This window comes from Ictidomys tridecemlineatus, chromosome 2 (assembly GCF_052094955.1).
Source record: "Ictidomys tridecemlineatus isolate mIctTri1 chromosome 2, mIctTri1.hap1, whole genome shotgun sequence".
NCBI classification, from domain to species: Eukaryota; Metazoa; Chordata; class Mammalia; order Rodentia; family Sciuridae; genus Ictidomys; species Ictidomys tridecemlineatus.
This window is the reverse complement of record NC_135478.1, coordinates 11,394,372-11,420,561: the sequence shown is the minus strand read 5'-3', so window position 1 is coordinate 11,420,561 and position 26,190 is coordinate 11,394,372. Positions and strand designations below refer to the sequence as shown.

Genomic DNA, 26,190 nt, shown 5'->3' with positions numbered 1-26,190 from the left:
ATATGGACAAACGTACATACAAACATCCAACATAAAACACAAGTGTGCACACATAATAAAATACATACAACACATAACATAATAGTAAAGGCCTTATAACTTTTTTACAGGTGAAATCCCCATTGCAATGTTTAAAAACTCTATAGTTAAAAAATAGAACTGATCAGCAAAACATTAACCTAGGTCTGTATGAGCTCAAAAAACAAAATAGAACTTCATGATGTGGGAAAGGGTAATAATAAAATAGATATTGAAAAAAGCATCCTGGTTCTGTCGCAGATGTAAGAATAGCCAAACGGGAGTTTTGGATATCAGCTGTTATGGATTTGAGCCAAATCATCTTCTTTTTGGTTCGTAGAAATCGCTTTAGTTAATCTTTCTGGAATCCAAACTGGCTGCTGTTCTCCCTGTGGAAACACACAAACAGGCCCCCAACTCCAGACAATTACTGGGTCAGGACCTTTCCATTGTCCTGTTAGAATATTCTTCCAAAGTACCTTGGGCTTATGTACATTTTTTGGAAGCATATGCCTTTCTGCAGCACTAAGCCCTGATGACTCCAAATTTAAAAAGTTTAGAGTAAAAAGGGTTATTTTAAGTTTATCTTTGGGGAATATATACCCCTTCCCAATTTCTTCTTTGTGCTTTAATAAGTACATTTTAATAGTTTGATGAGCTCTTTCAACTATGCCTTGTCTCTGTGAATTGTGTGGGATTCTTGTTATGAGTAATGCCAAATGATGAGCAAAATAGTTTAAAAGAGATAGAAGTATAACCAGGGGCATTTTCTGTTTTTATCTGTTTTGGAACGCCCACAGTGGCAAAATTTTGTAAGCAATGAGCTATAATATCTTTAGTTTTTTCTCTGGCATGAAGGGAGCCCATCAAAAATCCAGAAGAAGTATCAACTGTAACATGCAAATATTTTAATTTTCCAAATTCTGGCAAGTGTGTGATGTCCATCTGCCAAATATGGTTAGGAATCAGTCCTCTAGGATTGGCTCTAAGATTAACTTGTGGTAAAAAGGTCACACAATTTTGACATTGTTTTATTATTTGTCTCGCTTGTTCCTTAGTTATTTTAAAATGCTTTTGTAAATTATTAGCATTGACATGGAACTTTTTATGAAAATTTGTAGCTTCTTCTAGTGTAGAGAATATATGTATGTCATGTGTAGTTTTATCTGCTGAATCATTGCCCAAACTAAGGGCTCCAGGCAATCCTGTATGTGCCCTGATATGTCCTATAAAGAATGGATCTTTTCTGTCCCAGATTAGACTTTGTATAGTGGAAAGCAAAGAGAAAACAGTAGAGGAAGGGGAAATCCTAACAGCATCTTCAAGGGATACTATAGCGTTAACTATATACTGACTGTCGGAAAATAAATTAAATACAGAATCTTTAAACATCACAAAAGCTTGTAATACTGCATTAAGCTCTACCTTTTGAGCTGATTGTTTGGGTACCAAAAATGTAAAAGTTTGAGCAGGTGTAACTATTGCTGCTGTACCATTATTTGACCCATCAGTGAATATATTTGGAGCATTCATGATAGGTGTTTTTCTTGTCATTTTTTGGAAAAATTACAGGATGAAATGACCAAAAAGACAACAAAGGATTAGATGGTAAGTGGTTATCAAATTAATCATTAGATTTGCACATGATTATTGCCCAAGTATTTAACTTATTAGCTAACTCATCAATTTGATTCATAGTATATGGATTAATAATTTTATTGGGAGAAATTCCAAACATTCCCTTTGCTGCTTTTATTCCTTTGAGTATTAATTGTCCTACAGCCTCAGGATACCTAGTAAGAATAGTGTTAGGAGAATAAGGTAAATGTATCCATAATAATAGACATTCTTGCCAATATACTCTTGTAGGAATATTTTTGTTGGTAGTACAATAAATAGTAAAGGCAAACATATCAATTCTATCCAAATGCATATTTTCCATATATGTTTCAATGATTTTTAATGCCTTTCTTGCTTCAGGCATTAACATTCGGGGTGAACTTGGATCTGATGGACCTTTTAAGATATCAGATAAGGGTCCCAACTCTCCTGTTGGAATACCTAGATAAGGCCTTATCCAATGTATGTCTCCTAATAACTTTTGAAAGTCGTTAAGTGATTTGAGTTGATCTACTCGTATTTGAATTTTTGGTGGACGGGTCATGGTTGAGGGTAATAGAACTCCTAAATAATTAATTGTAAAATTTAATTGTACTTTATCTATTGCTATGTCTAGATTATAATTTTTAATAAGTTTTTAAGTGTGGCATAACATTCTAGCAACGTGTTTTTAGCTTTGTGTGCTAATAATACATCATCCATATAATGAAATATTTGTAGTTCAGGATTTTGATTTCTAAGTGGCTGGATTACTTTGTTAACATAAATTTGACACAAAGTTGGGCTGTCAGCCATCCTTTGAGGAAGTACTTTCCATTCATATCTCTGATCAGGACCTTCATGATTCAGTGCAGGGATAGTAAATGCAAAACGTGGACTATCCTCAGGATGAATTGGAATCCATTAGCCCATTAACTTCATGTCCTTGAATATTTAGTTTTAGCATGGGGCGAGAATCTAAATTTAAAGAAAGCATAGCCCAATGTACACCTGTGGAGCCTAATCCCTTGGAACCTCTTTCTACAGTATGACTGGAAATTTTATCATGTAGGCTGGGTATTATTAGTAACTGTGCTGTTCTATCTCCTGGTGAAGTTACTGATGATATACCCTTTGGAGAACTGGCTATAATTTTTATTTTGCCTTCATAATCAGGATCAATTTCCCCAGGACTTATCATAAGTCCTTTTAGAGTACAAGAACTCCATCCCAATAATAAGCCTACTGTTCCTTTGGGAAGAGGTCCTTTTACCCCTGTGGGAATGATTTGAACTCCCATCTCTGGAGTTAGTACTCTTCTGGCGGAGGCGCATATGTCTAAGCCTGCGCTTCCTCTGATTTGTCTAATGAGGGATTTAATGGACAATGTGTCCTGGGAAGTACCCTGATGGGGTTGCTGGGTTTCTCCAGTTCTCCATATATTTGTGGTCTTGGGCCCTGGAACACTGGTCCTCCCTGTCCATTTTTTGGCAATGGAGCCCGATGCCTTTCTCCATGATATCATGGATAGACACCTGGTCCTTGTTCGTTTTTTGATAATGGTGTACCCTCTATGGTGGTTTGAGAATGGCATTCATTAGCCCAATGTCTCCCTCTATGACATTGTGGGCAAATACTCGGTATTCTACTCCTTTGGTACAATTGTAGCATGTTCTTGGCCTGGCATCTAAAGCCTGTTTTACTACAGCTGCCTTGACTTGCCCTTGTTCATTAATGTCTCTACATAATTTAATATATGTGTTTAAATCTTCATGTTTCCGTGGTCTAATGACTTCTCTGCACCAATGATTTGCTTGCTCATAAGCCAGTTGTTTTATTAATGGCATTGCTTATTCTTTATTCCCCAAATTCTGGTAGCTGTTTGAATAAGCCTATCTACAAATTCAGCATAAGGTTCATTAGCTCCTGTATTACCTTAGATAATTGACCTTGTAAACCTCCATGTCCTTGTAAAGTCTTCCATTCCCTAACCACATCTACAGCAATTTGTATGTATACGGCAGGATCATATGCAATTTGTTGCTGCTGATCCTCATAAGGTCCCTTTCCTAACAACATATCTAAATTTCTCTGAGGATAACCAGCTGCTGCATTTCGCCTAGCCGACTCCTTGCAAAATTCCTCATTGGCAACCTTCCATAACAGATATTGTCCTCCATTTAGCACAGCTTTACACATATTAGCCCAATCTGCTGGCGTCGTGTTCAAGTTGGTAATGAATTCTACCATGCTTACAGTGAAGGGTGCTTGAGAACCATTGGTTGTTACAGCCCCTTTTAGCTGCTCCACTTTATTGAAATTTAAAGCATGGTGAATTCGCTGCCCTCCTGCCTGGTTAAATACAGGGCATGTTAATATTTGAGATCCTGTCTCAGGTCCCAACTATCAACTGCGGGGGTTGGGAGCCTCCCAGCATATGGAGGTGGTGCTGTTGATTGGACACTTACGCCCTCTGGTGATAGAAAGCTGTTAGCAGCAGTCTCCTGTTGTAACTTTTCCCCTGATGGCTTTTTCTGCTCTAAACTTTCTTTCTCTGTCTGACTAGCTCGAGAGACCTTCTCTTTTACTTGAATCTTTTCCTCTGTCTGACTAACTTGAGAGACCTTCTCTTTTACTTGAATCAATATGTCTTCTACTTCCTCTACCATTGTCTGAACTGAAGGCTTTGGACTAAGCAAACAAGATACAAATGTCCACAATGGCAATGTGCCAACTGGCAGAGTCCCTGGGCTTTTCTTTTCTATTCTTTTTAAATCTTCACCATGATGGTTCCATTGTGATGTATTTAACAACTCCTCCTTAAAAAGCCATGGGCTACACTTTTGTATTGTATCAACGTATGCCCTGACTGCTCTTGATTTTACTGGGATGCCTCCTTCCTCTAACAATTTACTTAACACTCTTTTGGTTTGTTTTTTACTAATTTCTGATCCCATATTTCTAGTATAATACAACCCAACAAGATGACACCAAACAAAGCCGAGACAGAATGAAACAAAAATGAAAGAACACAAAATCATTATATCAGCTTTTCTATCCTCCTGAAATGTCCATCTGTCCTTTCTCCCTATCTGTTCCTCAGATGCAAATAGCTTTTCCTCAGATGTGAGCGGTTTTTCTTCCATCTCACTCATCTCCAGGGACACACAACTTAAAACAAAAGCAAAACAAAACAAAAGAAGAATCTTAAAATGGCTACCCATCCTCTCGCCCTGCCCTCAGGGGCGAGCAGTTTACCTTATCAATTACCCTCAGTGGTTCCCCATCAGCTCACCAAATGCTGCAGTCTGGCTGGGCACAATTCAGGAGCCACATGTCAAAAGAAATGAACTTTGTTTTTAGAACACACACACCACACCATACAGCTCCTCAGGAAAAACCCTCAGAGCCCAACTGCCACCACCGGCTTCCCACAAACCTCTCAACTTCCCCCACTCCTCCTTCTCTTGAGGTCAATTGGCTGGGTCATGTGGGCAGAGCCAAAAAAAGTCCCCCAATGAGCAGCTCCGTGGTCTGAAGGGGCAGGGAAACAGCCCAATGAGCATCACTGCAGAGGAGCCAATCAATTGGCAGCTAGAAGTTTGCTGGGGCCACTGTGAGCCAATCATCAGCCGGCAGCTGGAAGTTTGCTGGCAGCTGGAAGTTTGCTGGGGCCCTTTTTGCCTGTGGCTCTCAACAAGTCCTTTTAGAGTAGAAGAACTGTGTCCTAACAATAAGCCTACTGTCCCTTGGGGAAGAGGTCCTTTTACTCCTGTGGGAATGATTTGAACTCCCATCTCTCAGTTAATACTGCTCTGGTGGAGGTGCAGATGCCCAACCTTGCACTCTCTCTGGTTTGTCTAGTGAGGGATCTAATGGATAATGTATCCTGGCTACTACCCTGATAGTGTAGCTGGGTTCCTCCAGTGCCCTGTACATTTGTGGTCGTGAGCCCGGAGCATTGGACCCCCCTGTCTGTTTTTTGGCAAAGGAGCCTGATGCCTTTCTCCATGATATCATGGGTAAACACTTGGTTCTTGTCCATTTTTGATAACAGAGTGCCCTCTATGGTGGTTTGAGACTGGCATTCATTAGCCCAATGTCTCCCTCTACAGCATTGTGGGCAAATACCTGGTATTCTACTCCTTTGATATCTAGTTTTTTAAACCCTCCACCTATGGGGCAATTCCTTTTAAAATGTCCAGTTTGTTCACAATTGTAGCTTATTTTTGGCCTGGCATCTAAAACTTGTGTACTGCAGCTGGCAAGACTTGCCCTTGTTCATTAATGACTCTACATAATTTAATATATGTGTTTAAGTCTCCATGTTTCCATGGTCTAATAGCTTCCTTGCACTGTTTGCTTGTTCAAGGCTAGCTGTTAATTAATGGCATTGCTTGTTCTGTATCCCCAAAAACTCTGGTAGATGTTTGAATAAGCCTATCTACAAGTTTGCTGGGGCCGCTGTGAGCCAATCAGCTGGAAGATTGCTGGGGCCACGTCAGCTGTGGTGCTAAACAGGGCGGGATGCCATGGAGGTTATAGAGAGTGGTCTTCCGAGCTGTGGTTCTTGAGTTCATGTATTCTCAGTTGGGAATGATCCTTTTGAATTCATCTTGCGAATATTTTGCTGAGGGTATTTTTATTTATGTTCATGAAGAACATCAGTCTGCAATTTTTCTTTCTTCATAGGGTCCTTGTCTGTCCAGATCATCACTTTTAATTACATATGACTGAAACAAAGGAATCCACTTGGGTCTAGGGGATGCTTTTGAAATAAAATTCCACATGATTCCACCGACATGAGAATTCTAAAGTGGCCAAGGTCATTGAGCACAGAGCAGAAGGGTTTTGAGGGACTGTAGGAGGGAACATTTGCTTCTTCATTGGGTACAAAGTTAATTTTATAAGACATTTAATTTCTAGACACCTGATTACAACATAGTGCCTGGAACTAGCAAATGATATTGAAAACATTCCAGGAGGACAGAACTGGTGTTAATTGCCCTTACCACAGACAAAAACAAAGCAAAAAACAAAACAAAACTCTGGAAGGGATGGATGTGTCTAGGGCATTGATTGCATGCGGGCACCAGGCTCTGTACATGACTGAACTCATCAGATTGTGCACATGACATATGTGCAGTCCTTCAACTATAACTAGGTCTCAGGGAAGCTGCTTAAAACTAAAGTATAAGGGACGACTTGTTTCCTCCATCTGTGAAATCTCATCAGCTCAGGGGAGGTATAAAGCATCCACCTGTGTATCTCACCTCTCTGTGGTCCCCTTATTTTATTGTACTATTCAAATTGTGCACCTTAGTTCTGCTGTGACCCCAAACTCACACTCAAGTGCAAGAGCCTTGGTGACATATACTGTGGTCACCCCCATGCTGAACCCCTTCATTTACAGTCTGAGGAATAAGGACATCAAGAGCACCCTGAAAATATTCTCAGATAAACTATATAAGTATCCACTGTTCTGAGACTAAAAAATTGTTGTTAACTGCAGAGTTTGGAGCCTCAGAGCAAGAAATGGCCAGTTTGTTCAGATGGTGGAAGTAGAACGTGTTCCTTCTGTTTATTTTCTTGAGTTTCCTTTTCTTTGGTTTCAACTCCTCTACAACAGTTTCATAACTCACTTTGTGAAGCTTTCTGCCCTTTGACTTCCTAACTGTGTTCACCTTTGTCCCTTTCATGCTTTCTCAAAGTTATTTTCAATCGTGGATTGGAAATATTGGAAATTCCCATTTATCTCATGGGACAACTTGCATTTTTTAAAGAATAATCTCTTCTCAAAGGCCTGGGAACACAAAAGTAAGTTCTCTTTCATTTTCACTCGAAAGCTCATACATGTGTTGGACTCCTCCTGTGAAGAAGATGCCAGCTTCTGAATATAGATTGAGAATACATTGGCCTCCACATAGAAATGCTCACATGCAGCATTTGCTTCTGGCTGGCATCTTCCATGTAACCCAAGGACCTGTCCCCTTCATTGTGTTTTAAATGACAGGATTTCATTCTTCTTGAAAGGTGGGGAGTGCAGCTACATCTTTGGGTGTTGAGTTCACTCCCTCTCTTGCTTTATTATCAAGATCTACCTCCATGAGTCTGGATTATTTTTCTGCCTAAAAGCCTCTTAGTTCACCTGCCCATGTGTAGTTTTTTTTTAGCTAAGACTCTCTCTTCTTTCTCTTCAACCATGTCCTAATTTTTGTTCTATTTAACTAAAATTCACAGAGGACAAACTCCTTACCAGGAACTGTGCTGGACATCACGGTTTTCAGGCACAGATGAGATAGGGTTCAGAATTTTGAGGAATTCATACTGTGCATGAGTAGACACATTCAGTAAGATGAGGATGACAGGAAGCAAAGAGAATCACACAAAAAAGTGGGAAATCTTTGAGTTGGTCTTATTTGCCTCACCTCAGAACACATTTCCGCAAAATAGTTTTCAGAGCAAAAGCACACGTAGAGCGTCACTTCTGAGAATGTGTATTAAAGATTTGGTTTCTTAAAAAATAAAAAAAGAAACCATTATTGTAGATAGCTAGGGAAATGCCATGTTATATTCATACAACTTAGATTTTCTGGAAGACAAGTAAAATGGGTGATCAACATAGAACTTTATGAACAGTGCCAAGATCAGAAAAGATCCCAAAGGAAGATCTAAGGGATGAGTTTCTTTAAACAGGTAGAAGCAGAAGTAGTCAGAGGGCTAGATGACAAAGGCCAGGCTCTCAGGACCTCGATGTCATGCATGCTGCTGCTCAGGAGAGTCCTACAATGGCCTTTATTAGGGAGGATGATCCCTCTGGCCCCTTCTCATTCCTGTTTTTCAGACTGTGGATAAAGGTGTTCAGCATGTGGGTGAGCTTCTCCAAAGTTACATCAAGGTCATCCTAGACAAGAGAGCTCCTTCAGTGCTGATTGACCTCAAGAGCTGTGTTTTTAATTTGAGGTGTCCTCCAAAGACCCTGTATTGAACCTCGGGCACCAGCTTGGTGCTATTAAAAGGTGGTAGAAATGCTAAGAGGAAGGTCTAGTGGGAGGTCTTAGTTCACTGGGAGATTTACCATGAATGGGGAATTGGTACCCAGGTCTCTTCCTCTTTCTTTTTTCATATCCTGGCCATGAGGTGAGCAGCTTTACTCTGCAACGTGTCTGCCACCCCTCATCAAGGGCCAAGCCATGGGGCCAATCCATCACAGATTGGAACCTTGAAAACTGTGAGCCAAAATAAACCTTCTCTCCTTATAAATCAATTATTTAAAGTGCTGTATTATAATAACAGAGTGCTGACTAGCACAGCCAGGGCATCAAAGAAGACATTAGACCCACAGGTGAAAAAGGCTTTGGACTAGCACCCAGGTAACAAAATTCTCAGGATGGAGGGGAAAAAATCTGAGAAGAAGAGAATAGGATTTCAGTAAGAGAGAAAAAAACTAGAATGATAGAAACTAAATATACTGCTACATTATTGATGAGGTTGCCTGAATGGAGGAACTCAGGGCTCTGGCAAGATCTCAGAACAGTGTGGGGTTCCCATGTGTGTGCAGAAGGGAGGCAGTAGGAGAGGTTCTTAAGTAGTAAAAGCCACAGTGTAAATCACACGTCCATCTGTACCGTCTCCCCTAGTCTCTACAGAGCAGAGAGTGAGAGCAATGAAACGTCAGATGCCAACATTTCTTATTGTCCCTAATCTGTTTATTTTAATATCCAACACTTTTACCCCAATCAGAAAGCAAATTTCACCACAGTCTTCTGTATGTTTTATGTCTGGATTGACAGAAAGCCACAGCACATTTCAGGGTTCTCTTTCATTTACCAGGTCTCATTAGAACAAAGCACACGAGGGCAATTTCAGCATGGGATGCACCATGACAGCCATGATAGCTTGCAATTACATGGGAGAAAGTGAAAAGCAATCATGACTTCAAGAGGAAAGAGAAACACATCAAAATCTGAACTGTTAACAGATATCATTCACTTTATTAATTTTTAATTGAAATTTTAATTGGAGAAAATTATAAATTAACATTTTAATTGGAGAAAATTATGAATGACCATTTGAGATCCAAGGACCCTTTCGTAAGCTTCCACCATGGTAACACTGAGCAAAATATCACAGCCAGGGTGTTTACACTGATAACAAGGAAATGAAATCACAACAAAGAGAATCATCCATGCCCATGTATATTGCATCATTCAAAATAGTAAGATATGGAGTCAACTTATGTGCCCATCAACAGATGATTGGAGATACAAAATGTGTTATATACACAACATGGAACATCATTCAACCATATATAAGCATGAAACCATATCATTTGGGGCAATTTGGATGGAGCTGGAGGACGTTATGCAAAATGAATAATGCAGATACAGAAGAAGAAGCTCTTCATGGTCTCTCTTGTATGAGGACGTTAATAAAATGCCAACTAGAATGTAGAATAGAGATTAGTAGATATAGGGAAGGTGTTGGAGAGGAGTCGATAAATGGAGGCTGGATTTGAGGACTATACTCATTGCATTATAGTTAAAGAATGAGTATGTGTGTGTGTGTGTGTGTGTGTGTGTGTGTGTGTGTATCCAGATTCAGTAGAATTGACATTGGCATGTGTGGAAATATCAGGCTGAACCTCACTAATGTTTATAATTAATATATGCTCAGCAAGGCAGAGGATGGTTCCCATCAGTCAAGGATCCCAACTTTTGTCCTGTTACAGCCCCATTCAACCCCCACCTCTGCCCAGTGCATAGACCTTAGAACTATTAATATATTTACCATTTACCTATTGCTATCTTTTAAAAAATGTTGTCTAATGTGTAAAAATATGTGCCTGGAAAAAATGGAGTGGATACCTGTTTTGTCCATGCCTAATGTGGTCCCTGTGAACACCATGTTGGAACAGAAATAGGATCCAAAAGATGCAAATAAAACCTAATGAACAGCTAACATCATGGTAGTAATATAGGAAAAATATCATGAATACACAATTGAAAAACTATTCTCAGGAAAACAGGATGGTGCTTGCTTGTAATCCCAGCGACCCATTAGGCTGAGGCAGGTGTGTCACAAGTTCAAGGCCTGCCTCAACAATTTAGTGAGGCCCTAAGCAATTTAGCAAGACACTGTCTCAAACAAAAACCAGAAATGTCTGTGGATGTAGCTCCGTGGTTAAGCACCAGTGGGTTCAATCAATGCTACCAAAAGAAATTTTTTTCTCAAACTTTCTTCCACAAGGAAATTATAAAGATAGCCTTAGTTGTCAAATAGTTTTTTCACATAAGAATATGAATTATGACTATTTTGGCAAAATAAACTATTACTTACTATGATGTATGTCAATTGAGATTCAATTATTTCTAAAAAAGATGTATTTTATGGGATAAGTGAGAATTCTCAAATATTTCATATCCAAAGATGGGAATAATTTTGAGAAAGTTGGAAAATGACAAATGGAGGGGATTTGAATTCATAGAGATCAGAAAGTGAAATAAAGTGAGCAATTCAGTGGAATTGTATGCAGTAGATGAAATCAAAGAAATGATAACTCAGGAATAAATTAGAAGGAGCAAGTTCTGATAAAGAATCCCAGATTTCAGACCAAAAGCTCTGAGCCCTGCAATCATGAGTACTGCTCCAGTTTCAGTAGAATTGATGCTTTTATCTTTCTCTCTCATAGAGTCTTCTCAGAGCGCTCTTGATGTCCTTGTTCCTCAGACTGTAGATGAAGGGGTTCAGCATGGGGGTGACCACAGTGTACATCACAGAAGCAGTTGCAATGGAGTGTGAGTTTTGGGTCACAGCAGAACTGAGGTACACACCTAGGCTTGTGCCATAAAATAAGGAGACCACAGAGAGGTGAGATGCACAGGTAGAGAAGGCTTTGTACTTGCCGTGAGCTGAAGATATTGCACGGATGGAGGACACTATCTTGCAGTAAGAGTAAAGGATGCCTGTGAGAGGGCCACCTCCCAGGAAGACAGCCGTAATATATATCACCAGGTCATTAAGGAAGGTGTCAGAGCACGCAAGCTGAATTACCTGATTAAGTTCACAGAAAAAATGTGGGATTTCCAAGTCTGTGCAGAAGGACAGCTGCAACACCATTAAGCTTTGCAAAATTGCATGTAAAAAACTCCCAACCCAGGACACCAGAACTAGCATTACACAGAGCTGACGATTCATGATGACCATGTAGTGCAGGGGTTGGCAGATGGCCACATACCGGTCATAGGCCATTATAGTCAATAGAAAAATGTCTAACTCAGCAAAGATAACAAAAAAGTGAATCTGGGTGATGCAGCCTGCATAGGAAATTGCCTTACTCTGTGTCTGGAGGTTCACCAGCATCTTGGGGATGGTGGTGGAGATGAAGCAGATGTCCACAAAGGACAGGTTACAGAGGAAGAAGTACATGGGTGTGTGCAGGTGGGAGTCTGAGATGGTGGCCAGGATGATGAGCAGGTTCCCCAGCACAGTGACCAGGTACATGGAGAGGAAGAATCCGAAGATTAGGGGTTGCAGTTCTGGGTCCTCTTCCAGTCCCAGAAGAAGAAATTCTAAATGTAGAGTATCATTCCCTGGTTCCATATGCATGTGACTACCAGAGATGTGAAAAAGAGTATAACTAATTTTCCCTTAGAAAGGTATTAAATCATTGAGGTGAGACAATTCATATTTTACTGAAAAGAAACTAAATTTTACATATGGGTATGTAGCTCAGTGGAGGAGTGCTTATCTAACATGATCAAGGCCCAGGATTCCATCATTTTCCCCACAAAAAGGAAAAAAAAAACCAATGGAATGGAAAGTAATTAACTTCTATAGAATGCACATGTGTCTGTCATGTCCCCATAAAGGATGCTGTGCCATCTCTGTTGATGAATTCCTCTTTCACTCCCAGGGTTTCACTCGGAAGTCATGTATTTCAGAATTCTAAACAGAAAATTAATAGAGCACCCCTCATGTGCACTCTGGTGTTTCCTGTAACTTGGATACAGTGAATAGTGCATCAGTAAACATGGAAGGACAGATATCTCCTACTACACCCATTTCATTTCCTCTGACTATATTCCCAATATTGTGATTGCTGCATCATGTGATAACAGCATTTTAATTTTTATAGAACCTCCATACAAGATGGGTTCATTAATTTACATTCCAAAGAACTCTGGATAAGGAGTCACTGGCCCTTATTATCTTTGAACATTTTATAATAGACTTTTTAACTGGAATAACTTGTCTTTTTTCTGCCATGGCTCTCAGCACCAATCACCCTGCCAAGGCTCTGAGTGTGGAAAACACAGCTGAGATGATCAGTTCCCTACAGAATGTGGACAGGGCACCTGCAGAGCCCACTCAACACACTTTCCATGAACAAATGAGCAGACCCACTTAAGAATGCTGCTCCTATTCCCTGTGTTTAAAAAGGAGCATGAAAATCTGTGCAGTCAACAGAGGGAGGAAGAGAAATAGAGAAGATGGGGAGAGAGAGAGAAGGAGAGAGAAGGCAAAGGGGTGGATGGAACGTGAAGAGGTGAGGGCAGAGAGAGAGCGACCTGACGTGGACCCAGGGGAGCAGGACCTTGCAAGCCCAGGTGTCTCTTCTCCAGGAGGAAAAGGCTGCCTTGGTCCTGGCAGCATTCCAAACCCTGTGACCCTCGCTGGGTTCTCAGCACAAAACATAACAATAAAAGTATGTTTTCTAAAAGACCAAAATTGTGACTCTTTTTTGACCCAGTTTTTAAATGTTTTATTATTACATTACAGTGATACATAAGTTTGTGGCTATTTTTTGAAAGTATTTTTTTTATTTGTAGGTAGACACAATACCTGTATTCTATTTACTTATTTTTTTTTGTGATGCTGAGGATCCAACACAGTGCCTCACACCTGCTAGGCAAGCGCTCTGTCCCTGAGCCCCAGCCCCAGCCCTGTTGGGGTCATTCTGACACAATCTCACATGCAGGGAATCTGTTTTGCTCCCCTTCAGTCCCCAGTACTTTCCCTCCTTCCCCTCCTCCCTCCCACTCTTCCTCTTCCTCTTCCTCATGTCAAGGCGTCTGACAGTTCATACACATTAGAAAAAATGACCAAAGGTCAAAAATCAACAATTGACAACAGGAGATATCCAAAGTACCTACATCAAAATGGGGAACTTTTAATAGGAAACCGCTGATCTGTCTTCCCTGTGGCTGTTTTTTTCACCTGATGATTGACTTTTCCCTAGATTCTCAGCAGATACAGCAGGGCACTTTCTCCCTGTTTTAAACTTCTCATAGCATCATTGTGCCTGTTCACTGTGTCTATAGGTGATAATCCAATGTATGTGAGTGCTGTGCCATGATCAAATCAGGATAAGGAGCTTTCAATCTCCTTTCCTTTATCAATGACCAGTTCGTTGATTCCATATTTTTTTGTATGTGACATCAATTCCTGGTTGATCATGTTTTTTTTTAAATTTTCTTTAAGTGTTATTTTATTATACACCTAATAACTGTATAGGTTCATTGGGTATATTGTGATGTTTTGATACATGAATATAGTTTATAGTGATCAGATCAGGGTACTAGGAATAAAATGTAAAATAAATTGCTAGACAATTAGAAATAAAAGATCGGGAAGTCAGACATAATGTTATGATTTATATAAAGAAAAATAAATTCAAATTTACTTGTGGATGATGGACATGATCTTTAGTGAAATGATGAAGAGGAACACCTTCCAACAGCTGGCCAAAGGTGACGAGGCTTCTGTAAATACACCTGTGTCAAAGTGAGGAAAATCAAGAGGCACAGAGACATAAGAGACACATGAAAATAATTTGGAAATATGTAGAAAAGTTGACTTATTAGTGAAGAAGAACTTTCACTGGCATTTTCAATAAAGTGGGGATTCACAAGAGAAGAAATATCACATTGTTGAGGCAGATCCTTCAGAATGAAAAGCCCTGGTAGGAGCCCAATAACAAACACTCATCTGTTGGAAGATATTAAAGTCTGTAGACTTTCAGACACTCTCCACAGATACGTCTCCACATCGGTGCTGTGCTCATGGAAAAGGAACAAGTACAACATCAAAATCAGTGAAAAACATTCTGTTTGAAAGAATAAAATGCCAAAATAAAAGAGAAAGAAAAAAATGGGAAGGAACACCCTCCAACTGAAAGCAAAGAGTTTTAAAAATCTGAAATAGAGAAGTCTAAATCACTCCAATGCACTTACTTGAAGGCTATGAAATAATTATAATATAAAACTCTTTAGCGTACCTATTTTTCACCAATTAAGTAAATTTATTTTTCATGTGGATAATACCAAGAGAGGAAGAAGATTCTGTGATATATCTACATTAAGAAATTCTGATGCAGAGGTTTTTTTTTATAAAAAAAAATCCTAAAACTGGATCTTTCTCACAAATATTAAAAATGTGCTGAAATATGCTCCATTGTAATTTTTTTAAAAGGATCTTCCCCCAGTGTACATCCCTCTGCTGTTCATTCTGGATTGATCTTTTCCCCTTCCTTGCAAAGGTTCTCAGGCTTACATTTACTTTGATTTGAACCTTCACACCACTCATCCAGCTTCTAAATGAGATTCTGTAACCATAAGTTCATGGTCAACAATGACCCAGTGTTGCTGATTTCTGGACACTTTTAGTATCTTATAAATCCATTAATAAATTAATTAAGCTCGCAAAGGACACCACCATGACTGGGCTGCAGGAAAGGCTAGTTGGGCTCTCAGGGAACCTCAGGTAAAAGCTCTGGCTTCTATTCTCTTCAGTCCTCTCCTGCAGTGTTTGCTGTGTTCTCAGACTCTCCTTGGTGGCATCTCTGGTGGGAACGTCGTCATGAACATGCACCAGTTTTTCCCTGGATGTTGAAGGTGCAGAGCGAGGCTCTGACCCCTGAAAAGAGAACAGAAATGGGTCCAGCTTTGGTTCTTAAGTCAGATTTGAAGACTTTGAAGAATGAAATAAGTCCCAGGGGCATGCACTCAGAGCAGGAGCAATCACAGCCTACAGCTTTCTCTGTCTTCTCACTAAGCACATATCCTTCTTTATTCTGCAACCACTAAGCACCTGAATTCCCTGCAGGAATCTGGACTATAATCAGGAAAGGAAGAGTTTGCATAGATTCCCCTGAGAGCAGAGTAAAGTCAGGTGCATATTACCACCAATCTACAGGCCCCATCTTACCAAAGTGCAGACCTCCTACCACCATACCCCTCCTGTTAGTTATACTTTTCTTCCACATGTGAAACTAAGAAACCTGCCCCGGTTAGTTATCTTATGTCCTCAAAACCCTGACTCATAATGGGTACACAGTCTCTGGTGTTTCCAGAAATTTTTTCTATCCCTCTTTAACAGAGGAGTGAGCTCTGTTTTGTATAAAATGTGAATCCATAAGACAACACCTCACGCTTTGCCAACAATACCTGCAATGTCATGCACCTGATAAACTCACATATTTTTAAATAGGGATCAAATGATGGCTCTTACTTTAGGATGTGAGTATGATTTTGAAGAGATAAGAATCTCTTCAGGCTCCAAGACTTGAGCTCCCTTCTCATTTCATGCTCATTCACAGTTGGCTCTTTTCATATCTCTTCTCTCATATTTCAAAATGAAATGTGAATTTGTATGTACTTGCAGATTTGTGTGGGTGGAACACTCAACTCTTAAGAAAATTATAGATCCACAGGCACACATATCGTATTCACACCTGGTAGCATGACCACTTTCTGTGGACACACAAAGTATTTCCACAAACTTCATTTATTCCTCACAACATTGTTCTATCATCATGCTTGTTTCCCCAGTTTAATTTCAGAATAAAGGACATTGGGGGGGGTGTTAACTTTCTTGATATTAAATTAATGATGTCATTTTGATACCACATATTTTAGGGCATTATGTGATGTTTCTATACTTTTATACACTGGGTAATGACCAGATCAAGGTGAGCATATTTACCTCCTCAAGATTTATCATTTCTTTGTGGTGAGCACACTCCAGACTGGTAGAAAAAAGGAAAGTGAAATAGGGGAAGGAGAAGGAAGGGAAAGGAGAGGTACTGGGGTTAAGTTGGAGCCAATTGTATTCCATGCTTTATTATTATGGCAAAATGAATCCCAAATTTATGTATAATCATAAAGCACTAATTGCAAAGAATATTGGATTCCATCATTTTTGAAATATGCAAGAACTTATCATGACCGTACATTGCGACAGATCAGCAGAACCAATTCCACATACTTGACTGCAACATAGTATCCTGGGGCAAACCTTCTTCTATCCTCCTGCTCCCTTACCCTTTCCAGCCTCTGGGAACTAGAATTCTGCTCTGTGCTCCTGTGAGAGCAACTTCTGTGCCTTCTACATGTGAGTGAGGTCCTGCCGTACTTGTCTCTCTGTGCCTGGCTTATTTACCGGCACACAGTGACCTCAGGTTCTCCCATAGGATCAAGAATTCCAATTTTATAACAATTATATTTAAAAACAGTTAACCATTAATGAACACTTCTTCAGTTGACCACATGAGGGGAACTGGTCATAGTAACGTTTTCTATCTTTTTTATGAATAACTAGGAAAGAGGAGGTCAAAGTCTCCAGAGCAGTGGTGGTTAGGAGGAGATGGAAGCAATATTTTCTTAATTTTATCATTATTTAATGCACACAAGTATTAAAGTATTACACTTTACCCATTCCTACATGCAATTCTTGCATGTAAATTACACATTTCTGAAATTGTTTAAGAAAATAAAATGTTTACTGTCCTGTCATGATCACTACACACTGTATACATGAATTGAATTAATATGCCATCCTCTATTTGTACAATAAAGAAAATAATTATTGAATAAATTATTTTAAAATTATGCATGTCAAAATTATAAGATAAAAGAATAAATCAGACATTATTAACTTATGTGCATAACTGATTATATGACCTATATTATTACTCTACATCATTTAAATCCGATGAATGTGAAGTTATACTCCATTTATGTATAATGTGTCAACATGCAGTTTAATGTCTTGTATAATGAATTGGGACAAGTTTTTTAGAAATACATTTAAATAATTGTTAAGAAATTTTTTAAAAATTAGGGGAAAATTTTTTATGCTGTGGATATTTGTCTAATTATTTTAATGATTTACTACCTACATTTAACCTATAACAAACCTCAAATATTAACAATAGAATTTACTCTAAAACAAATTTAAATTTAAATGAATTCCCAAATGTCAAAATAGACATACACAAATCATTTCAAAACCATTACAATTTTTGAAATGCAAGAAAAATGGTCAATGTGCCTGAGTCAGTGACCTAAAAGAATAGATACAAATGGCTTAGGAACATGAAAATGTGCTCAATTTCATGAGTACACAGAGAAAATCGTATTAAAATTATCAAGGGGACTTTGAATACTTTACCTTGGTGTTTGCTGTAGTCCTAAATCTGCAACACCCAGAGACAGAGCGATTCTTGGTTGGGGAGAATCCCAGAAGCAGGAGTCTGTATCTGAAGCTCTTATTTCCTCTGAGCTTAATTTATACTTTAGTAAAACTTCTCTAGAGCCATCCTAACATGACGTCTGGGACCATGGCCTGCCCTAGGTGACCTCAAGCTCATTGCCTGGTGACCATAAGGTCCTGCTACCTAGTGAAGGAGTGACCAGGAACCTCCAGAGACCATGTGTATCAGATGGTCCAACAAAGTGGCAAATGCTCAGTGGAGTTTTAAAATCTTAATCTAATATTTATGGACAAGTGATTGTACATATCCATAGGTGAATGTGATGATTTTAGCACAGGCACACAATGTGTGCTGAACAAAAAAGCTTAAGGGAACTTTCCCTCCCCGTATCATTACCTTATAATTCCAGGTCTGCGCTCCTCACTTCAGATCTTCATAAAACACACGACAAGATCTGGACACTGCAGCCCCCGCCCACCGGCACTCACTGTGGAACACCAGGACTGGGTCTTCCTATTCACCTGTGCTCCTGTACCTGTTATCCAGGCTCCCTCCTCCTTCTCCTCCTCCTCCTCCTGCCTCCTTCCCAGCCTCCAGGGCCACTATTCTGTATGTAGATTGAGGCTCCCTTCACCTCCACATAGGAGCACATGCAGTGTTTGCTTCTGTCTGGCTTCTTTCATGGGACACAAGGGCCTGTTACCATTATTCTCTTGTAAATAAGAGGTTTTCATTCTTCTTGATGGCTGAAGTGCACTCAGTTATAAATATACCACATTTGACTACTCTGAATAGTGCCCCAGGAACATTGGGAAGTGAAGGTACATCTTTAGAAGCTAATTTTATCCCCTCTATTTTGTTGTTATTAAGATCTACCTCCATGAGTCTGCATTTTTTTTCTGCATCCAAGCTAATCTGCACATCTGTAGTTTAGTGGCTAAGACACTCTCTTCTTTCTCTTCAACCATCTGCTAATTTTCATTCTATTCAACTAAAATTCACACAGGACAAACTCTTTATCAGGAACTGGACGAGACATCACGGTTGCAGGCAGAGATGAGATAGGGTTCAGAATTTCTAGGAATTCATAATGTGTGTGAGTGGAAATGTTCCGTAAGCTGAAGATGATGGGAAGGAAAGAGGATCCAACAAAAAGGCAGAAAATCCTCAGATTTTGTCTCATTTGCATCACCACAGAACACCTCTCTGCAAGGGAGTTTCCAGAATTAAAAGGCACCAGGAACATCACTTGTGAGTTTTCGTGTTAAAGGTATAATTTTGGTTTGTTAAAATTAAAGACAATCCATTATTATAGATAACTGGGAAAGTGCCCTGTTATGTTCACACAACTGAGATTTCCTGGTGAATGTTAAAAGGCTGATCCAATGTGAAACCTCAGGAACTGTCCTGAGGACAGGGAGGTCCTGTAGGGAGACCCCAGGGAAGAATGGATTTAAAACCTGTGAAAGCTGAAGTGGTCAAAGGGCTGGATGGAGGAGGCCAGGCTCTTGGCCCTTGATGTTGTGCCCACTGCTGCTCAGGGGAGTCCTGCCATGGCCTTCACTGGGACACAATCCACCTGACCCCTCCAACTCCCTGCTCCACAGACTGTCGACAAAGGGGCTCAACATGTGGGTGACACCAAGGCCACATCAAGGTCATCCTAGACAACAAAGTGCCCGCAGAACTGAGGAAGACCTCAAGGCCAGTGCTAGAGTTTCAATCTTAAGTGTCACCCAAAGGCCCTGTGTTAAAGCTTGGTCCCCAACTTGGTGCCATTGGAAGATGGTAGAAATACTAAGAGGAAGATCTAGAGGGAAATCTTAGTTCATTTGGGAATTGCCCTTGAAAGGGATTGTAGGACCCCCATCTTTTCCTCTATCTCTTCCAACTCCAGGCGATGAGGTCAGCGTCTTTCTTCTGCCACATTCTTGCCATCCCTCATCATGTGCTCATTGCAATAGGGCCATGCCATGGGGCCAATCCAAAACAGATTGGAATAATGAAAACTGTGAGCCAAAATAAATGTTCTCTCCTTATAAATCAATTATCTCAGGTATTGTGTCATAGTAACAGAATTCTTACTTGCAAAACCAGGGCATGATGCAAAGACATTACCAATAGTTTAGACCCACATGCAGAAAACACTTTGGACTGGTAGCTGACTGTCAAAATTCCAGAACGATAGAAGCTAAGGACACTGCTATGTTAATGATGAGGTTGCTAGAATAGGATAACTCGAGATTCTGGCAAGTCCAGAACAGTGTGTGGTTCCTATGTTTGTGAAGAAGGCGGGGGCAGTAGAAGAGGTTTACTTAAGTAAAAACCATATTCTAAACGAAATATTTATCAGTACTGTCATCTCTAATCTCTATGTAGCAGAGATCAAGATCAATGAAATGTTATATGCCAACATTTCTTTTTGTCCCAAATCTGTTTATTTCAATATCCAATATTTTTACACCAAATGAAAAGCAGACTTCACCACAGTCTTTGTACATTTTGTGTGTGGGTTGACATTGTCGTCAAGATGGTGTTCTCTTTCATTTACCAGCTCTCATTAGAAGAAAACACATGAGGGTAATTTGAAGCCTAGGATGCACTAGGACAGCAATGACATCTTGCAATTCCATGGGAGAAAGTGAACAGCAATCATGAGTTCAGGAGGAAAGGAGAACACATCAACATTTAAACTATTTACAAATGGCTCTGCTTTCACTTTTTATATATAATTCTTAATGAAACTTGGTTTGGGAGAAAGTTGTGGATTAACATGTGGTAGTAAAAAAAAAAGAGAGAGAAATCCAAAGACACTTTAGTCAGTTTCCACCATGGTAACACTGAGCAAAATATCACAGGCAGCTTATCAGTGCTGATAACAAGGAAAGGACACACAGAGAAAGGAGAAGCTCACTGCTCATGTCTTACTACATCATTCACACAGGCTCAGATATGGAGTCTATCTAAGTGCCCATCACCAGAGAAGTGAAGGGAAAAAATGTGGCATATATACAACATGGATCACCATTTATCCTTATGTACAGTTGAAATCCTGTCATTTGGGCCAATGTGGATGGAACCAGAGCACATTGTGCTAAGTGAATAAGGCAGATACCAAAAGTACTTCATGGTCTCTCTCAAATGAGGAAGATAAAAATAAAATAAAATAAATGCTAACGTGAATATAGAATAGAGATTACTATACATCAGGTTGGAGAGGGTGGATAATGGATGGCTATATTTGATGAGTGTTCACTGTGGGCATGTGTGCAAATAGCACACTGAATCTCCTTAATATTTACAGTTATTTATGCTCATAAAAATAACATAAAGAACATTTTCCAGCAGTCAAGGATCCCATATTTTTCCGTGTTACAATCCCATCCACCTTTTTCTCCCTGCCCAGTGCCTGGCCCCCTAGAACCATCAAACTGCTCAACATTTATATATTGCTAGCATTTCAAAAGTGTTGTCTAGCACAAAAAAATATGCACCTGGGAAAATGGTGGAGTAGATAACTCTGGGGACATGACCTGTTTTGCCCATGACTATATTAGGCACTGCGGACACCACACTGAAATAGAAACACAATCCAAAAGTGAGAATAAAACCTAATGACCAGGTAATACCTTGGTAAATTAAAGCCTACCTTATCAGAAATGGAAGTTTTGGAATTAATATAGGAAAAAAACAAAAATAGGAAACTGAATATCAGTTCTCATCCATGCATGGTACACACTTGCAATCTCAGTGACTCAGAATTCTAAGGCCGGAGGATCACGTATCAAAGCATTACTCAGCAATGTAGTAAGGCCCTAAGCAACATAGCAAGACACTGTCTCAAACAAAAAAAAAAGAAAAAAGAAAGGGCTGTTCCTATGGCTCAATGGTTAAACAGCCTTGCGTTCAATCCACAGTTTCAAATTTTATTTTCTCAGATTTACTTCCAGAATAAAATTATTAAAATTACCTTTAGTTGTTATATTCATTTTTCAAATGTGAATAGTAATTATGCATATTTTAAGCAAAATGAACAATTATTTAGCATTACATAAGTCATTGGAGATTATTTCTAAATATATACCTTTTGGGATAAATCAGAATTTTCAAGTATTTCTCATCAAAAATGGAAATAATTTGGGGCAAGAGTGGAAATGACAAGGGAAAGGGTTGAATTTCATAGTGATCACGGTGTGCAATAATGTGAATGGTGTTGTGGGATTGTATGTCGAAATCAAAAATCGGAAACTCTGTGTTAGTAGAAGAACCCAGTACTGCTTCCACATTCCAGTGAAGAATCCCAGATCTTGGTTCTGAGGCTCTGAGCCCTGCAGTCATGGGCACTTATTCAGTCTCAGCACAATTAACACTTTTATCTTCCTGTGTTACAGAGTCTTCTCAGAACACTCTGGATGTCCTTGTTCCTCAGACTGTAGATGAAGGGGTTCAGCATGGGGGTGACCACAGTGTACATCACTGAAGCTATTGCAATTGAGCGTGAATTTTGGGTCACAGCAGAACTGAGGTACACACCTAGGGTGGTGCCATAAAATAAGGAGACCACAGAGAGGTGAGATGCACATGTGGAGAAGGCTTTGTACTTGCCCTGAGCTGATGAGATTGCTGAGATGGAGGACACGATCTTGCAGTAAGTGTAAAGGATGCCAGTGAGAGGGCCACCTCCCAGCAAGAGAGCACCAAAATATATCATCACCTCATTGAGAAAGGTGTCAGAGCAGGCACGCTGAACCACCTGGTTAAGTTCACAGAAAAAGTGTGGGATTTCCAAGTCTGTGAAGAAGGATAGTTGCAACATCATTAAGCTTTGTAACAATGCATGTAGGACACTCACAATCCAGGACACCAGAGCCTTTGGTTCATGATGACCATGTAGTGCAAGGGGTGACAGATGGCCACAAACCAGTCATAGGCTATCACAGTCAAAAGGAAGTTATCCAACCCAGAAAAGAGTACAAAAAAATAAATCTGGGTGGTGCAACTTCTGTAGGTAATGGCCTTGCTTTGTGTCTGGATGTTCACCAGCATCTTTGGGATGGTGGTGGAGATTAAGCAGGCTTCCACAAAGGATAGGTTGGAGAGGAAGAAGTACATGGGCGTGTGCAGGTGGGAGTCTGAGATGGTGGCCAGTATGATGAGCAGGTTCCCTAGAAGAGTGACCAGATACATAGACAGGAAAAGGCCAAAGAGTAGGGGCAGGAGTTCTGGATCCTCTGCAAGTTCCAGAAGTAGGAATTCTAAATTTTGAGTATTATTCCCTGTTTCCATATGCATGTGACTACAGAAATAAGAAAAAGAGCATAACTAATTTTCCCATAGACAGATATTACTTACATCATTGAAATGAAACAATACATATTTTGCTGTAAATAATAATTTTCGTGATGGGTGTGTAGCTCATGTTGCAGTGGTTGCCTAACATATGCAAGGCCATGGGTACCATCCATATACCTCAAAAAAGTAAGGGAAATGCCAAGAGAAAGGGAAATAAACAACTTCTATAGAACATGTGTGGGATCTGGTCCCCTAAGTTATCCTGTGCCATCTCTGAAGAAGTATTCCTGTTTCATTCTGAATGTTTCACTAGGAAGTCATGCATTTCAGAATTCTAATGAGAAAGTTATTCAGGCCTTTGAGAAGAGTAATTTGAGCACCCCTCATGAACACTTTGGTTGTTTCTGTGTCTTGCCTACAGTGAATTGTGCATCAGTCAGCGTGGAAGGGCAGATCTCTTCAAAATGCACATATTATTTTTTGGTCACATACCCAGTTATAGGATTGCTGCATCATGTGATAACTGTATTTTAAATTTTGTGGATTCTCCATAATGTTTTCCATAATGGCTTCAATAACTTGCATCTCTGCCAACTCTAGGTCAGTATTACTTTTTTTCTCCACATACTCACTGGCCCTTGATATTCTTGGTCTTTTTGATAAGAGCCCTTCCAACTTTAATTAGGCTTTGATTAGCATTTCCCAGAGAGTTAGCAATTTTGAGCATATTTCTTAAGGTTATTGGCCATACAGATACACAGTGGAATATTATTGGTTCAGATACACAGAGGAAGAATATTCGACTATTAATAAAATAATGAATCTTATCATTGGGGTCAACATAGATGAACCCGGGGAACACTTATGAAGTGAAATCAGCCAGGTACAGGAACACTACAGCTGCATGATATCATTCCTGTGTGGATTCTGAGAAATCTGATCTCAAAGAATGTCAGCATAGCATGAGGGTCACCAGAAGCTGAGGTGCATTCTGGGCCCAAAGGGATGAGGAGAAGCTCCTCAAGGGGAAAAAAAATTACAAGAGAAGAGGAATAGCTTCTGGTGATGTATTGCACAGTAGGTTAATTATAGTTAAAAATAACATGTTACCGGTTTTAAAATAGATAGAGGGGAGGACTTTGAATGTTTCTCATAGAGAAATGATAAATGTTTCAGAAAATTAAGCCAATCATACTTCTTCAATTATTATAAAATTTATACATGTTTGTAATTATAAGGTAGATTTTGTGAAAAAATAGTTATTTTTGTGAACTTGTATAATTATATGTCAATTAAAAATAAAGCAATAACTAATTACTGAGTACCAGCTATGTTTCACACATTGGATGAGTAATCTGTATGAGTTAAAACAAAGAAGTCCCGATTATCCAAAGAGAGGGAAAGAACATAAGAAAAAAAATGGTTACAATCACCTGATATGTCCTATGGTGATGGGTACTAGAAGGAAAAAGGAAGAGTGAGAGGTAGTTGTACTTTTATAGCAATGCAGGGAAAGCCAGCAGGAAGAGGGTCATCCAAGAAGAGACCACAAGGAAGGCAGGGAAGGAGCCACAAGTCATCCTCAGTGGAGTGGTTCTCACTGGGAGGACAGTCAGTGCACAGGTCCCAAGGAACATTCTTGTTTCAAAAAAACAGGCATGAAAGAAAGCTGTTGGCAAGGAGGAGGAAAAAGATAGAGAGTGATGAGAGATGGTGTCAGAGAATATTAAAGAATGATCTGGTCGCATTGCTTTCTGAGGCTACAAGGTACAGGGAGTCCTTCATCCACACCCTGAACCTCTTGCCCTTAGATTTGCTGCAAACACATTCTGTGGGTTGCAAAAGGATTCCCTCCTTGCTACCACCTGAGGGTTAAGTTCTGGCCTCTAGCTGCTAAGAGTCACCCTGGAATATATAAGATCAGGTTGCCCTTTCTGAGCCCTCCAAGAGGCACACACACACACTCACACACTCTCATAGCCTGATTTCTGCCATGGCCTCTCTGCACCCGTCACCCTGACAAGGTTGTGAGCTTCAACAAAACAAGCTGAGTTTGTCTTTTCTCTGAAGAATATGGACAGGGTACTTGGAGATTCCACTCCACACTCTTTCCATGAACACATGAGTGAACCCACCTTATATAAAAACAGAGATATGATAAATTGTGGTATAAAAGTGTATTAAGAATTGTAATGCAAAAAGAAGAACAAGAGAGCTCATGCATAGTGGCATAATTAGGTGTGAACATACTCTGTATACAGAGTTATGAAAAATTGTACTGTGAATGGATAATTATGAATTTAATGCATTTCACTATTGTCATGTATGAAAGAAATAAAAACAAGAATGCTGCTCCTCTTCTTCCCTGTGTCTGAAAAGGAGCATGAAAATCTGTGCAGTCTACAGAGGGAAAAAGAGAAATAGAGAAGGATGAAGAGTGAGAGAAAAGGAGAGAGAAGGCAAAGGGGTGGACAGAACATGAAGCGGTGAGGGCAGAGAGCGAGCTGGCGTGGACTCAGGGAACAGGACCTTGCAAACCCAGGTTTTTCTTCTCCAGGAGGAAAAGGCTGCCTTGGTCCTGGCAGCATTCCAAACCCAGTGACCCTTTCTGAGTGCCCAGCAAAAACAATAAGCAGCAAAATACATTTGCCCAAAACACCAAAGTAGTGACATCATTTTCTCAATCTACATTTTAAATGTTTTCATTACTGCATTACAGTGATGCATAGTTGTTGGGGTCATTAAATATTTTTAGTTGTAGATTGTTACAATACCTGTATTTTATT

The 26,190-nt window shown here is 39.7% G+C and overlaps 1 protein-coding gene and 1 pseudogene across 1 annotated transcript; both read right to left on the bottom strand.

Annotated features, from left to right (window-relative positions):
* Window positions 1-11,289: 11,289 nt before the first annotated feature.
* LOC101973947 (olfactory receptor 7A10) lies at window positions 11,290-12,219 on the bottom strand. The gene has a single exon (XM_005336324.2). The coding sequence runs from the start codon at window positions 12,217-12,219 to the stop codon at window positions 11,290-11,292; it is 930 nt and encodes a 309-aa protein (XP_005336381.2).
* Window positions 12,220-22,484: 10,265 nt separating this feature from the next.
* Window positions 22,485-23,404, bottom strand: LOC101975153 (olfactory receptor 7A10-like; annotated as a pseudogene).
* Window positions 23,405-26,190: the final 2,786 nt, after the last annotated feature.